This window comes from Myxine glutinosa, chromosome 5 (assembly GCF_964187855.1).
Source record: "Myxine glutinosa chromosome 5, kmMyxGlut1.1, whole genome shotgun sequence".
Classification (NCBI taxonomy): domain Eukaryota; kingdom Metazoa; phylum Chordata; class Myxini; order Myxiniformes; family Myxinidae; genus Myxine; species Myxine glutinosa.
The window spans coordinates 39,446,043-39,461,143 of NC_136265.1; the positions used below are offsets into that span (position 1 = coordinate 39,446,043).

The 15,101-nt window shown below is 43.6% G+C and overlaps 2 protein-coding genes across 4 annotated transcripts in view; one reads left to right on the forward strand and one right to left on the reverse strand.

Moving 5' to 3' along the window:
- The window catches only part of LOC137427663 (N-acetylneuraminate-9-phosphate synthase-like), a 247,858-nt gene extending 235,881 nt beyond the window's left edge, over window positions 1-11,977 (forward strand). For all 3 annotated transcript variants that reach the window (XM_078777935.1, XM_068117297.2, XM_078777936.1), the window contains 6 exons: window positions 3,030-3,245; window positions 4,038-4,137; window positions 6,491-6,645; window positions 8,912-9,007; window positions 10,850-11,020; window positions 11,741-11,977. In XM_078777935.1, coding sequence (XP_078634061.1) covers window positions 3,030-3,245; window positions 4,038-4,137; window positions 6,491-6,645; window positions 8,912-9,007; window positions 10,850-11,020; window positions 11,741-11,944 — 942 coding nt within the window. In that variant the 3' untranslated portion in view covers window positions 11,945-11,977. The remainder of the gene's footprint in view (window positions 1-3,029; window positions 3,246-4,037; window positions 4,138-6,490; window positions 6,646-8,911; window positions 9,008-10,849; window positions 11,021-11,740) is intronic.
- The window catches only part of LOC137427662 (N-acetylneuraminate-9-phosphate synthase-like), a 444,861-nt gene that overhangs the window by 204,944 nt on the left and 224,816 nt on the right, over window positions 1-15,101 (reverse strand). The window lies entirely within an intron of this gene.

Genomic DNA, 15,101 nt, shown 5'->3' on the forward strand with positions numbered 1-15,101 from the left:
CGCCTTTCCAGGGCTCGCCCAGAGCGCTCGGGCACGCCCAGCCTCGACTTGCCAGGCCGCGTCCAGGATGCCCGGGCATGTCCAGACTCGCCTTTCCAGGACTCGCCCTTGACACCCGGGCATGCCCGGTCTCGGTTTTCCCGGGCAAACGCCCCGGCATAAATGTGTATATATATATTGCTGCCCGATAAACGGGCTTGTGTTGTGAGAATACCTGAGCTGTTTTGTTTCAATAAAGCAACTCGGACGAATTCCGTCTTTGGTCGCGTCAATTCTTTCGACTCGCGTTGGAGCGCAGCTCCTTCAGTACAATTCCTGATTCAACTTGGCGTGTAATCGATCGTTTCAGCACAAAGTTAGCGAACTGTGTGGACGGAAAGAGGAGTTAAAACAAATAAGAAGTAAACACTTAAAATGGTAATTGATCTGCCCTGATAGCTGTGTGGTTTTCAACACTTTTCCCACGAATGTGCAACTTTATTTAAAAGAACAACTGGATTATGGTGCACAATGACAAAGTGCAATGAGATCAGTTGTAACTCCTAAACATTTGTTCCACCCCCGGAAACTCTCAAGGTTGTGCTCCAATGCGGAAAGCAAAGTCGGGGCGCTTATTGCCTGGTGGGCCACGGCCGATAAGCACTTGATTTTGAGTTGTAGTCAAACAGTGCTACAAAGACACCGAAGGATTATAGTGGTAGCTCCACCTCACCAATGTAGGAAGGATACCTAAGGATTATAGTGGTAGCTCCACCTCACCAATGTAGGAAGGATACCTAAGGATTATAGTGGTAGCTCCACCTCACCAATGTAGGAAGGACACCGAAGGATTATAGTGGTAGCTCCACCTCACCAATGTAGGAAGGATACCTAAGGATTATAGTGGTAGCTCCACCTCACCAATGTATGAAGGATATTTAAGGATTATCGTGGTAGCTCCACCTCACCTATGTCGGAAGGACACCTGAGGATTATAGTGGTAGCTTCCCCTCACCAATGTCGGAAGGACACCTGAGGATTATAGTGGTAGCTCCACCTCACCAATGTAGGAAGGACACCTGAGGATTATAGTGGTAGCTCCACCTCACCAATGTATGAAGGATATTTAAGGATTATAGTGGTAGCTCCACCTCACCAATGTATGAAGGATATTTAAGGATTATAGTGGTAGCTCCACCTCACCAATGTAGGAAGGATACCTAAGGATTATAGTGATAGCTTCCCCTCACCAATGTCGGAAGGACACCTGAGGATTATAGTGGTAGCTCCACCTCACCAAAGTCGGAAGGACACCTGAGGATTATAGTGGTAGCTCCACCTCACCAATGTAGGAAGGACACATAAGGATTATTGTGGTAGCTCCACCTCACCAATCTAGGAAGGATTATAGTGGTAGCTCCACCTCACCAATCTAGGATGGATTATCGTGGTAGCTCCACCTCACCAATGTAGGAAGGATACTTAAGGATTATAGTGGTAGCTCCACCTCACCAATGTAGGAAGGACACCTAATGATTATAGTGGTAGCTCCACCTCACCAATGTAGGAAGGATACCTAAGGATTATCGTGGTAGCTCCACCTCACCAATGTAGGAAGGATACTTAAGGATTATCGTGGTAGCTCCACCTCACCAATGTAGGAAGGATACTTAAGGATTATAGGGGTAGCTCCACCTCACCAATGTAGGAAGGACACCTAAGGATTATAGTGGTAGCTCCACCTCACCAATGTAGGAAGGACACCTAAGGATTATAGTGGTAGCTCCACCTCACCAATGTAGGAAAGGCACCTAAGGATTATAGTGGTAGCTCCACCTCACCAAGGTCGGAAGGACACATAAAGATTATAGTGGTAGCTGCACCTCACCAATGTAGGAAGGACACCTAAGGATTATAGTGGTCGCTCCACCTCACCAATCTAGGATGGATTATAGTGTTAGCTCCACTTCACCAATCTAGGATGGATTATAGTGGTAGCTCCACCTCAGCAATCTAGGATGGATTCTAGTGGTCGCTCCACCTCACCAATCTAGGATGGATTATAGTGATAGCTCCACTTCACCAATCTAGGATGGATTATAGTGGTAGCTCCACCTCAACAATCTAGGATGGATTCTAGTGGTCGCTCCACCTCACCAATCTAGGATGGATTATAGTGATAGCTCCACCTCACCAATCTAGGATGGATTATAGTGGTAGCTCCACCTCACCAATCTAGGATGGATTATAGTGGTATCCACACCTCGCCAATCTAGGATGGATGATAGTGGTAGCTCCACCTCACCAATCTAGGATGGATTATAGTGGTAGCTCCACCTCACCAGTCTAGGATGGATTATAGTGGTAGCTCCGCCTCACCAATGTAGGATGGATTATAGTGGTAGCTCCACCTCACCAATCTAGGATGGATTATAGTGATAGCTCCACCTCACCAATGTAGGAAGGATACTTATGGTCGATAGCGGTGGTCTGGCACTCCTACTACTACTACTACTACTACTACTACTACGACTACTATGCCTATTACTAATCCCCAGGCCCAGATAAGGGGCGTATTGTCCTTTGGGGGCTGACCCTTTTGCACTTTGTTCCCTTGGAAAAGGGGGAATGCCACATTAGGTTAGGGAAGGAATATTTTGGTATAATTTTTGGCCACGGTGCTGGCGATTACTAGCCCATCTCTTCTCGAAGGACACCGTGGGATCGTCAACGTCCACCAACTAATACAGGCAGGTGGGAAAGTCCCAATTTAACGTCGATCTGAGTAGCAGCAAACACATTGACGGATCACCCCTGCCTGTGAAATAGCAGGATGAAAGTTTATAGCTGGGATGGGATTCAAATCCAGGTTTGCCCTACTGAAACTAGAGCGCTTTTGACACGATCATTTGGAAACCTGCCCTTCTGACATTATAAATCGTTTCCTTTTTTTTTTTTTGTGCACATGATATGAATATGTCGTCACGCGAAAACACAAAGTAGTCACACCTTCATTCCTCACAAATCAAGTCTTTGGTTGTTCCTCGCAGGATTGCGGCGCTGATTGTGCCAAGTTCCAGAAGAGCGAGATCACACTGAGGTTCAATCGTGCTGCCCTGGTCCGGCCATACAACTCGCCCAACTCGTGGGGTCCGACTTACGGCGAGCACAAGAAGCACTTGGAGTTCAGCCATGACCAATATAGGGAGCTGCAGCGCTACGCCGCAGAAGTTGGAATCTTCTTCACAGCCTCCGCCTGGGACGAGGTAACCAAGTTATGCTCTGTTGTATCAACTTCTTATTCTCAAGTCCTCTTCTTAAGTCGGCTCCTAGGGAAAACTCAGGTGACATTGATCCGCAGTTTCCAGTCTTCTGGATCAAGCATTGATAAGTGCAGTTCCTCTGTCTCCAGGCCTGTGTCCTTCTTCTTCGTTGAAGAAAGCGCTTTCTCTGCTCACCTTCACTGTTTCATTCCTCTTTCCTCCCGCCTCTGGAACAAACTCCCCCACTCCCTTCAATCCCACTCCTCCCTCCAGGTCTTTAAAACAGCTGTTCACCACCATCTCTTGTCTTCCCCCATCCAAAACCTTGATCTTTTCTACCCCCGTTAATTCACCCCAGATCCGCTTTTTTAAATACCAACTTCTTTCCTGGAAGTCCTTGCAGTGTCCATGTGTTTTGTACTTCTCCCAACCCCTCCCCCTTCCCACGCCTCCCCCCCCCCCAAGCCCTCTCCATCCCACAGATCTCCCGATGTCCCTGCTCTCAAATGTTGTGTTTGTGTGCTTCCCCCCTCTCTCCCCATCTTGTCCACCACTCCCCTTATTATATGTTTTATGTGTCGGTTTGATTTTTTTGTGTGATAAATGTTAGCTCTTTCACGAGCCTCGATCTTGTATACAAAGAAAGAAAAAAAAGGATACGGTTGTATGAACAGATGGGCAAAATACAATGGATGAGGAGAATGACAATGAACGGATTAATAAGACAGAAAGGTACAGAAAGGTATCTCGTCTTCTTTATCAATATTCACTGCATTTCCCAAAATTTGTTTGCAGGCATCGGTGGACTTTCTGCATGGACTGGGTGTTCCATTCATCAAAGTCGCTTCTGCAGATGCCAATAACCTGAGACAGCTGGAGTTTACAGCAAAGAAAGGTATCAAATGGCAAACAAATAAGTATTCAAACCCTGAAATGTAATTCCTTTGTTCGTATTTTCTGGATGTAAGGGTAAGCTCATACACACTTTTACCAGGCGGTGCTCAACTTACTTTGCATTTCTACGAGCTAACGTCTCAAAGTGGTCCAGTTTTTGGAATTAGCACTGATTGTGCGTTACAACATTTCCATTTATATTCCGTGGTAGCCACACGTCCACAGGTCAGCCTGGTGTTGGCTTAGCGGTTAGGGTGCCGGCTTGGGATACCTAGGATCCTGGGGTTCGAATCCCGGTCGATCGCTTTGGAATTAGCACTGATTGTGCGTTACAACATTTCCATTTATATTCCGTGGTAGCCACACGTCCACAGGTCAGCCTGGTGTTGGCTTAGCGGTTAGGGTGCCGGCTTGGGATACCTAGGATCCTGGGGTTCGAATCCCGGTCGATCGCTGAATTAACACAGGGGGTTGACTCAGCCTGTTCATCCTTCCGAGGTCGGCAAATTGAGTACCAGTTCACTGGTAATTCCCTGTGTGTTGCAAGAGGTGACCAACAGGGTTGGTGGCAGGAAGGGCATCCGGCCATAAAACATTGCTTCAAAAAGGGGACCACGGTGCCTGCAAATATAGGACCGCGGGTCCTGAAGCTCACCTGGATCAGGAGCCACAGTCACTCAAACCCCCCACAGACACTGATATTTTAATGCCGTGAACAAACGTTGGTACATCACGGGCGATGAAGATTGTGATCAAGTTTCATTGAAATTGTGTGTAGTTTCAGAGAAGAGAGCAAATAGCTATTTTGGGGTATCAAACCCCTTCCTGCCCCCTCCCCTCCCCACCCCGTCGACCCGCTTAATGAGTGCAGATTATGATGCGGTCAATACACCTTCGCTAGGCATCAGATATGAAGCTTGTGGCCAAGTTTCACCAAAATTGTGTGTTCCACGTCAAGGCATTTTTGAGTAGGCTAAAACAAAATGGTGGCTTAAGACCCCTGTGAGGTGACAGCGGGTGGACCAAGATGGCGTGCCGCCACCTTGGTAAGGCTTTTCTGTGGTTTTGATGTTGAACACCACCTTAAATATCTTCAAAAGTTATCATTCATGCACTCTCTTGGAGTTCCCATAAGGATGGGGTTTAGCGGAGGATGCAGGGGTTGGCCAAGATGCATAGAGAAGAAAACTCTCAAGAAGGAAAAACTGAAAATTTGGGTTTGGTGGGGAGGGAGGGGGAGGAAAGGGAGGATGGGGTGGGGGTTAACACGAGTAGAAGAGATCATGGTTTTGGATGGGGGGGTCAATGTCTTGAATATCTGGAAGGAAGAATTAAATTGAAGAGAATGAAGAAGTTGTTGAATTGAACAGTTCTATCGTTTAGCATGAACACTGTGACGTCAGGATGTCATGAACAACCGTGTCCTCTGAACACCCCCACCTTAATGGTCTGAATACCCCCAAACAGAGGGCTGAGTTTGCATATGAGCCAAACACCCTTTGGAGAAGTTAGCGAGCGAGCACATTGATCCCCTTTGAACGTATCCTTACTATAATTCATGGACCGGTGTTTGTTTGTGTGTTTGTTTGTTTGTCGCGCTACTCCTCCTATAATTCTGGGCCCAATTACATCCAGACTTGCTACATAGGATCAGCATGATAGCATGTTTTTATCTTTGCCGGTGGTCTTGGAGGAGTAGATGGGGGGGGAATGCAAATTCTCTATGTAAATGTGTATCGTGTAGCACTACCTCCAGGTGGGAGAGGGTATTGCAAGTTCCCGCCCTTTATAGTATAGTATTCCTGTCCCCACATTTTCCAGTGCAGTGAGGTCTTTTGAATTATAAGCAGTAGCTGTGTTTTTGATTCATGCAAGTAACCCGGGTTATTAATTTTTTTCGGGAACGATTGACGCAGCTGTCAGTTGCCTATACACCACCCAAATAAAGGTATGTGTCAGAAGAACATGTTGCATGCTTGGAACAAGATCGCCCATAGGACGAGTACTTTGCTAGTTTACGCAATTCAAATACCCCTTTCGATGTCTATTGTTACCGACTGTTAAGTCATCATGAGGAGGTGAAAATTCGAAAAAAAAAATTTTTATATACTTAAGATCAGACGAGTTATGCACAATAATCATGGAGGCTACTCAAACCTGCATACTTCACCTGGCTCACTTACTATCATCAACTAAGTATGTGATTGTGATACAATTTAACATGTCAATTGGGCTGAGGTTAACCTGGCTCTTGTTTAAGTTGTGGTGCTGATTTGTTTGAAAATTTCCTCTTTTGGCCTCCTGCTCTAGCTCACAAACATTTGAATGCCTTTTCTGTACTCCAATGCTGGCAGGTTGTCCAATGGTGATCTCAAGCGGCATGCAGAATATGGACACGATGCGTCGGGTGTACAACTTGGTGAAACCGCTCAACCCCAAATTCTGCTTCCTGCAGTGCACCAGCACTTACCCACTAGACCTGAGCAACGTAAACCTCAAAGTCATTCAGGTAAGACTCACTTAGGTCATGATGTGTGAAGACCCAAAAGTAGATTTTGATATTCTGCAGGAAAGTTCTGTAATACTATAGTGGTTTCCTGTCATGAAAAGGTGGTGCAGAGGTATGTACCTTTGAGTCTTGGCCTGACTATAAACTGCCGGATTGGTGCTTCGCAGGCATGGCGTTGTATCACCCTTTCTTTCATTAATACAAATAATCTTTCCTTTAAATACCACTGTTCGTTCATCAGAGGAGAGCAGATTTCATTATTTGCATATTACAAATACAACACAGTATCCAATTTATTTTTTTATTTTTTTGTATAGAGAATTGAGGCTTGTGTAAGAGCTAACACATTGAACATGAAAACATGCACAGACACATAAAACATACAATGAAGGGAGTGGGAGACAAGAGAAGCACACAAGCACAACAACAGTAGAGAACAGGGACGTCGGTAGATCTGTGGAAAGGTGTGGGCTGGGGGAGGAGGGAGGAGTACACGGTAAAAAGCAAATGAACACTGCTAGGAATTTCACGACTAGGAATTTCAGGAAAGAAGTTAGGGATTGAAAGAGGCTAATTTAATAGAGGCTATGGTCTGTATACTAAGTTATCTCTTCATTTTATTATCCCCACACTTTTTGAAACAAGACTGGAAGTCTAACAGTGGCATAGCTCGGCTTGTAAAATATTATAAACCACAAACACATACAGTCACGTGAAAAAGTAAGTACACCCCATGTAAAGTTTTGACTTTTTCAACATATTTCAACATACGGCTATTTGATCTTCATTTCAACAATATTGATAGATAAAGGTGATATAATATAACGATTATCATGAAACATTTGCATTTTGTAGTCCATTGTATAATTTAAACAAACATAAATGCAAATTTCGCATGTGGAAAAAGTAAGTACACCCCTACATTTATCACTACTTCAAATACCTAAAATTATTCACTAATCATTGTTGCAAGACTAACATACCATATTGTTGCAAGAGCCGTAACGCCGATGCTTTCGATATTTGATGATCATTTTAACAATCAAAAGGTAGAGCATGGCAATTGTGATATATGACAGGTTTGACGATGTGTTCGGCCTGAACGAAATTGGAATCAAATGGCGGTGTATGGAGAGTCAGCTGCTGTACTGCCGTAATGACATCAGACGTAATCACATCACCCTGTCATGTGACCAGAACCTCAGCTCTGATTGGTATACATTTGAAGGGACATACATACACACATGCGGACGACGGACAAACACTGTTCTCGACGGCTTTGCCCTATAGGCAATGCCGTAAAAAAACAGGGGCATATTGTAATTGGCTCTGTCCGTCCGTCCATCCGTCTGTCTGTCTGTCTGTCTGTCTGTCCAACACGCTATCTCCTAAGTGGTTGGGCAGAAATTCACCAAACTTGATAGTTAATGGATAAACTTAACGGATATGTATATCAAACTTCCGGCTTTAATTGCAGTCTGTGGGAAAGAAACAGAAACACTGCTAAAGGAAGTGTCAGCTACTACACTGTAGTTAACCTACACAGCCTTTAAAACCTTTAACGACAATGCCAATGAACCCCTTGGAAATGGATTCCATCCACGGATGCATTTATGGCTCACTGATATTCATCAGCATGGAGTAGATTTCCCCATGCCTGGACCCACAACTTTTTGGGGGTTTTATGACTACTACGATCCTGAGACTTGGCTTACTGACCTGAGACTCCAATGACACAGAAGGCCTTTCGATAGGAATCTGTGTCATTGAATCTGTGTCTTCAATGACACAGATTCAGGGCCTGAAGTGTGACCAGATGGGAAGTAACAGCACCAGTCCACATGGGGGAGCCATATTCCATGACACTCCGTCTTTGTGCACAATAATAGGCAGAAAATGGCAGAGGAAAGACTTGTTTTTATCCCAGCACATTTCTAGATGACAAAATGTTCTGTTTGTGATACAAAATAATTGTTCAAACTAACTTATATGTATGCTTTATTTATTTATTCCTCTGGAGAAGAGCTCTTAATTAAACATGATGTACACATAAAATAAGAACAGGGGATTCAGATATCATAGGACGAACTGCTAAAGCATGTTACATATTACAGATTCTTCCTCTGTTGGTGTTCACTAGGCCTTAACCTAATGGTGTAAACCTTGAACTATGATAGCAATTGATATGTATTGTCTGCTTCTCTGAATTAATTCGAGTTAATTTTTCAACTGTTTGATTGAACTGGGAAAACCTTGTCTGCTCCAGACCTACCGGAATGAATTCACGGACATTCCTGTTGGATATTCAGGCCACGAGACTGGGATAGCTGTCAGCATTGCAGCCGTCGCCATGGGGGCCAAGGTTCGGATTTGGATTGTTTATACAAGTTATAGGTCATTATTCACAACTATTTTCCTGTTTATGCAAGTCATGATGATACACTGATTCTTCATTTACCATATTAAAAATATCATTATGGCAGTCAAGAAATCAGTCAAGAAATCAGCAGCTTTAATCAATTAAAGCAGTCAAGAAAAATCCACTTATTGCTGGTTTATCCACACCACGACCTCCGCACCATGGCTTGATGGAGCAGACGTCACAGAGGTTGTGGTTAAAATCGGATTGAAGGAAGATGTATTAATTTGGAATCTCAGCTTATGAAAACTAGCTTGTCTTTTGACAATTAGCAAGTTAATATCAGATTATTTAAATAAAAAAAACCTACCTGACTCACTAATGACCTTCAGAGTAAAAGGGTGTTGGGTCCACAAGGTAAAGGTCCTGACATCTTTGGGTGTTTTCATGATATTTCATTTTGAGGAGAGCTCCACAAAGAAATTGAGAGACTCCATAAGGAGTCCATGTTACCCTCATTATTCCCAATGATTTGGTTGGGATAAAGCACTTTGGACACACAAGATTTGTAATTCACAATTATTTAGCACTAGCGGGAGTACCCGGCGTTTCCCAGTGATGTTCTAATCCTGTTGGTATTTTGAAGAAATAAATTTGGTTTTTTTCCTATTTCTTTTTTTTCTGTGGGTGCTTAAGGCCTCAGTCACACTGGATCGTACGATTTCTGGATCGTGCGATTGATGGCAATCTGGCCGAGGTACGACTAATCGTCAATGTTTGCTACGCTCTCCATTTGCGATCGCAAACAGCGATTGGTCTTAGGGGTCATCGTACGATTGGTGGTACGCGTGGTTGTGTGATCACCAACGATTGGAGAAGATCGATCGCAAGATCAATCATAGGTAATCGTGCGAATAGTGGTGGCGATCAGCGACCAATGGTACGGGTCAATCGTGGCGACTTGCGACCGCTCGGACAATCAATCGTGGCGACCTGCGATGGTGCGATGATGGTGGCAGGACCAGTAGCATGACCAATCGTGCGACTACTTGACCCGCGATCATGCACGACTGGTGGTGCGTCCATGCGCGACTGGTGGTACGACCATGTAAGACCTGTCTGCGACCTCTTACGATTTGGAATCGCAGGTCAGAAGTTTTGAACATGACCATCGACCTTGCTGCGACTGATTTTGCTTTGGCGATCACCCACGACCTCTTTGACCAGTTGCGCGCTCTTTCTACGATTTGCCCGCGATTCACAAAATTTTCGGTCGCAGCTAGGTCGTAACCTGGTCGCAGGCCCGGTGTGACTGGGGCTTTAAGCACTTCCGACAACCACCAAGGAAAAATTATATTTAATATTAGACACACACACTCAGTCACTAATCGGGGATAAATAAATTACTTTTCACGTGCTAGCTGCAAAGGCTGAGGCACCATAGAACGATTTTTAAAAATCCCCCAAAAAACTTTTTTAAAACTTCTTTTTTTCCAAAACCCTCCAAGGCACTTACTGATGAACTTCTGAAAGTTTGACGAGGATCCGTTTGGCCATCTCTGAGAAAACTGGCGACAGGACAGACACACACATGCAGACACCGACTCTTGTAGTATAGATTACCTGTGATCTACTTTATTGTGAAATTGCAGAGATATTGTGATTAACTAGAAATGATCTCTATGATCTGATTGAATGATGCCTAATGCATGTTTTTGACAAAACGATTTATGATTTGTAAGTGGGTCACGTATACTTGTTTAGGCCTAATTTACAGCAAGAAACATGCTGCAGTACCTACCCAACGTAGCGAACAAACGTGCTGATAGTCGTGGGAATTCGCAGGTTCTGGAGCGTCACGTGACGCTGGACAAGACATGGAAAGGGAACGACCACGCCGCCTCGTTGGAACCAAACGAATTGGCCGAGCTAGTGCACTCCGTGCGCTCCGTGGAGCTTGCTTTCGGCTCCCCTGAGAAATGGAGACTTCCCTGTGAGCAATCTTGCGCTGCAAAGGTCAGTAATGCCTTCGCTCAGAGTGGTCCAATGACACAGGATTGGCATTGTATTCGGGCAGCTTAGCAAATGGATGTGGACATTCTGGACAAAAGCGCTAAATTTTCCCCACATGCTACCCATAGCTTTATCCTTCCATTTTTTGTGGGAACCACTCCCGAATACATTTTTTTTTTTTGCAGTATTTTCAGTGACTATGGTACATTAACAGTATTCCATTATATTTTTTGTTCAAGTTTTATGTTCATTTTCTTTTTTGTGTTAATAAAAATCGTCTGTTGCTTTTCTAAATGATATAGTTGTATTCCTTGACCCAGAAAATGTATGTTTAGACACCAAGATTGTGATCCTAAGTGGCTTAGAAGCTAAGATATTGGTAGATATACGTTTTTACATGGCGGCCATCTTGAAAATCCAAGATGGCCGCCATAATGTATTCGGAGGAGGTGGTTCCTATCAAAAATGGAAAGCTAAGGTACCGGGTAACATGTGGGAAAAAAAATTGGCACTTTTGCCCGGAACGTCTACATCCATCTCAAATCCGGTCGTGGCCTACAGAGCGCACGATTCAACACTTTGTGGTTCACTCTATAAAATGCCCTCGGTGAATCTGAGGAAGGGCATGCATGAAGTGATCACGCAAAAATCACCAATCATGAAGTGGAATATCACCTGACATCTTCATTATGTTTAGCGAATCTTTTCCACCGTCCTTTTCAGCTGGGGAAATCGGTCGTGGCTCGGGTGGCCATCAAGGCAGGAGCAACCCTCACCCAGGACATGCTCACGGTGAAGGTGGCCGAGCCCACTGGTCTTCCTCCACAGGAGATCTTCAGTCTGCAGGGGCGGAAAGTTATTCGGGATATCAGCGAGGACGATACAGTCACCGCTGATGCGCTGAAGCCGAACAATTGTCCGGCATAGTTGTCGTAAAAAATAAAAGCAGTTCAAATCGCCCATTGGAGTTGCCATTGCACAATATATATCATATTACTATAAAATGGAGCATATTATGATTGCAGTGCTAATCAGGGATTATGAGGTGTTGGGTTTAATTGTTACTGCACACATGTGATTACATCATGACTGCAGTCCTTCAAGAAATTAAAACTTCGATTTCATGTCATTTTCAACAAGACCGGATCGGATTGGAGAAATTTCATACGGATCGGATCAAGCGTTTTACTTGTCGATTTATGACGTCATCATGAAGGCACCTATGACGTCATCATTAACATATGTTATTCCCCATGGAGAGTACTTTACAATGAGCCACGTCTCAATTTTTATGCCTCCGCCCCCGAAGGTGGCCGGGGGCTTTATGTTTTCGGGTTGTCTGTCTGTCCTTCCGTCCGTACGGGCTAAACCTCGTTTTTTTGAGCAACCACATGTCCGATTGAGACAAAACTTTCAGGGTAGGAGTGACACCCCATGCAGAATGTTTTTTAATGTTAATTGAGACGTCATAGGTCACGTGGTATGGCAGCAATCTTGGAGTAAACGCAAATAATTAAAAAATTATTTTGCGGAAACTGCTGAATGGAAAAATTTGAAACTTGGCACATTGTCAAGTACTCCCAATGGGGAACAAAAGCATGATAATTATGACATCGTAGTTGAAGTGGTATACCAGCCAAAAATGTTTTAATCGAATTCCTTATCCTAAAATTTTGAAATTGAATGCACATGATCTACGACTCATTTGTATTGAAATACTGTATTATATTTATGACATCATAGGTCAAATGGTTTGGCATCCATATTGGATTTAACCTAAAACCCCCAAAAAAAACATCTTTTCCCAAACCATCAAATCGATTGACTCGAAACTTTACATGTGTCATTGACTAGGCATGGTGGTTAAAAGTTGATCACGAAAACATTATTGGTCGCATGGTGTACCAGCCATATTGGATTGAAGGAAAATATTAAATACTTATATCTCTGAAACCATTTAACATATCGATGCAAAATGTAACGAATTTCATCTAACACCATTGATGCATGTAGTTTGAAAATGATGATGTCGTACGTCATGTGGTGTGGCAGCCATCTTGGATAGAAAAACGAACCTTATCCGATCAACACGAAACTTCACAAATGTAATCCCCTACCCATACATATGCAGAGTGTACATTTTTTAAGGTCATATGTCACATGGTTTGGCAGCCATATTAGCTTGAAAGCCGATATTTAAAAAATATCCCTTCTCTGAAACCGCTTCACCAATCGATGTGAAACATGTCATGGCTGGTGAAAATGTAATACTTGAAAACAGCTGAAGGGTTTTAAATCAAACTTATTTATTTTTAGGACAGTGAACGATGGCATCTACCCGTGACATGCGGAGGCATATTGGCGGCACAGTCGTATTGCTCTAGTTTCCATGGAGCTGTTTCGGAGATATAGAGGGGCTAAAAAAAATTCGGTTTTCCAAGATGTTGCCCATACCACGTGGCATATGACGTCATAATTAGCATGAGAACATTCCACAAGAGGAGGTGCTCCTATGGTGAAACTTTTGAATGAATCGGTCAAACTGGTGTGGAGAAGAGGAATTTTAAAGGGAATAAATTCGCAAAATGTCAGTGGAAGGAACAGACATATATACATACATACATACATACATACATACATACATACATACATACATACACCGGACGGACAAACGAATGCTGTTCCAGACGGCATTGCCCTACATGCTAAGCTGTAAAAATTGTGGCATCATGCATCCATTGGCTGAAACTTGCAGGTCACACATCCATAAAGATGCACTTTTTGTTGTTCTCCTGCTCTTCCCTTTTTAAGGGGTGAGGTCAATGGCACCAAGCGCCTGCCCTGCCTTGACCACGATACTCCTCCACTCCGTTCTGTTCTCATCCAACTCTCTGCACCCACCAACCACCCCCACATTACTGATATCTCTCCTCACACAATCCTCCCATCTCAACTTTTCCTCCTACCTTGCTCCCTCAACCAATCCACTCTCTTTGCCATTCTCTCTTCCCGCATCCGCACCAAATGTCCAGCCAATCTCACCAGGAGTTTCACCAATCTCCCCATCAAGCTCATCTGCGCACCAATCTCATCCATCAGTTCGATCTTTTAACACAACTAAATCAAACTCTCGCAATCTCAACTTGATGTGCACTTTGTTCTGAAACTTTTACTTGCTTGGATAGTTGATGGCTCACATGGGTGAACCTTTCCTCTTTAATTGCATAATGTGACTTTATATTAGTATTTACAGTACTGTATGTGAAAGGTCATTGTTTCACTAGAGAGGGCACCATTGTCGAGGTTAGTGTGTTTTGTTTTGGGGTAAAATGTGCTTTGTAAGGCTTATGATAGTGATGGGTTTACATATGCTGGATTGGCATGAAATATAATATCTCAACAATGGCAATAAAAATGATAAATCTGTTTCAACCCTTTCAGATTATTTACGTTCCACAAAAGACAGGGGTTTCGGAGGAGGACTGGGGGAATTGGTTCCCCGGTTTTTGTTCCCTGCCATCCTGATTTTCATCACGTGATTTAACCAGTTCTCACGTGACTTGTGTAATGCACACTGACCTCCTGGGTCCAAATCCCGACACAGCTATAAACTGTCATCCTGATGTTTCACATGTCGGGTGATTCATGGAGCTGGATTAATCTAGGAGGGGGCAATATTTTCACTTTACCATTTTGGCAAGGAATCACATTTGATTGGTAACGTGCAGAGGGACATGACACCAATGACAGACAGACGGATACATGGTATCTGTCAATTCATTTTTGGACAATGCACACCTCAATCAAATTGGGCACACACTGAGGAAAAATACTTTGGTTTTCTTGCCCCCAGGTGATCTTTTATTCACGGGCCGGCATGAAGGCCTAGTGCCGGGTCGGCAACCCAAATTACAATGAGATCAGTTTTATTAAATTTGATCAAAAACACAATATCTTAAGAGCTCTAATGCATGTGGATCTTTTCCACATGATGGTGGATCTCTTTCATTCATTCTTTTATTTCACATTTAATTCCAATTTTGATTTTCTTTGTTAAAATGGGTGTTCACTATCACAGAACTAT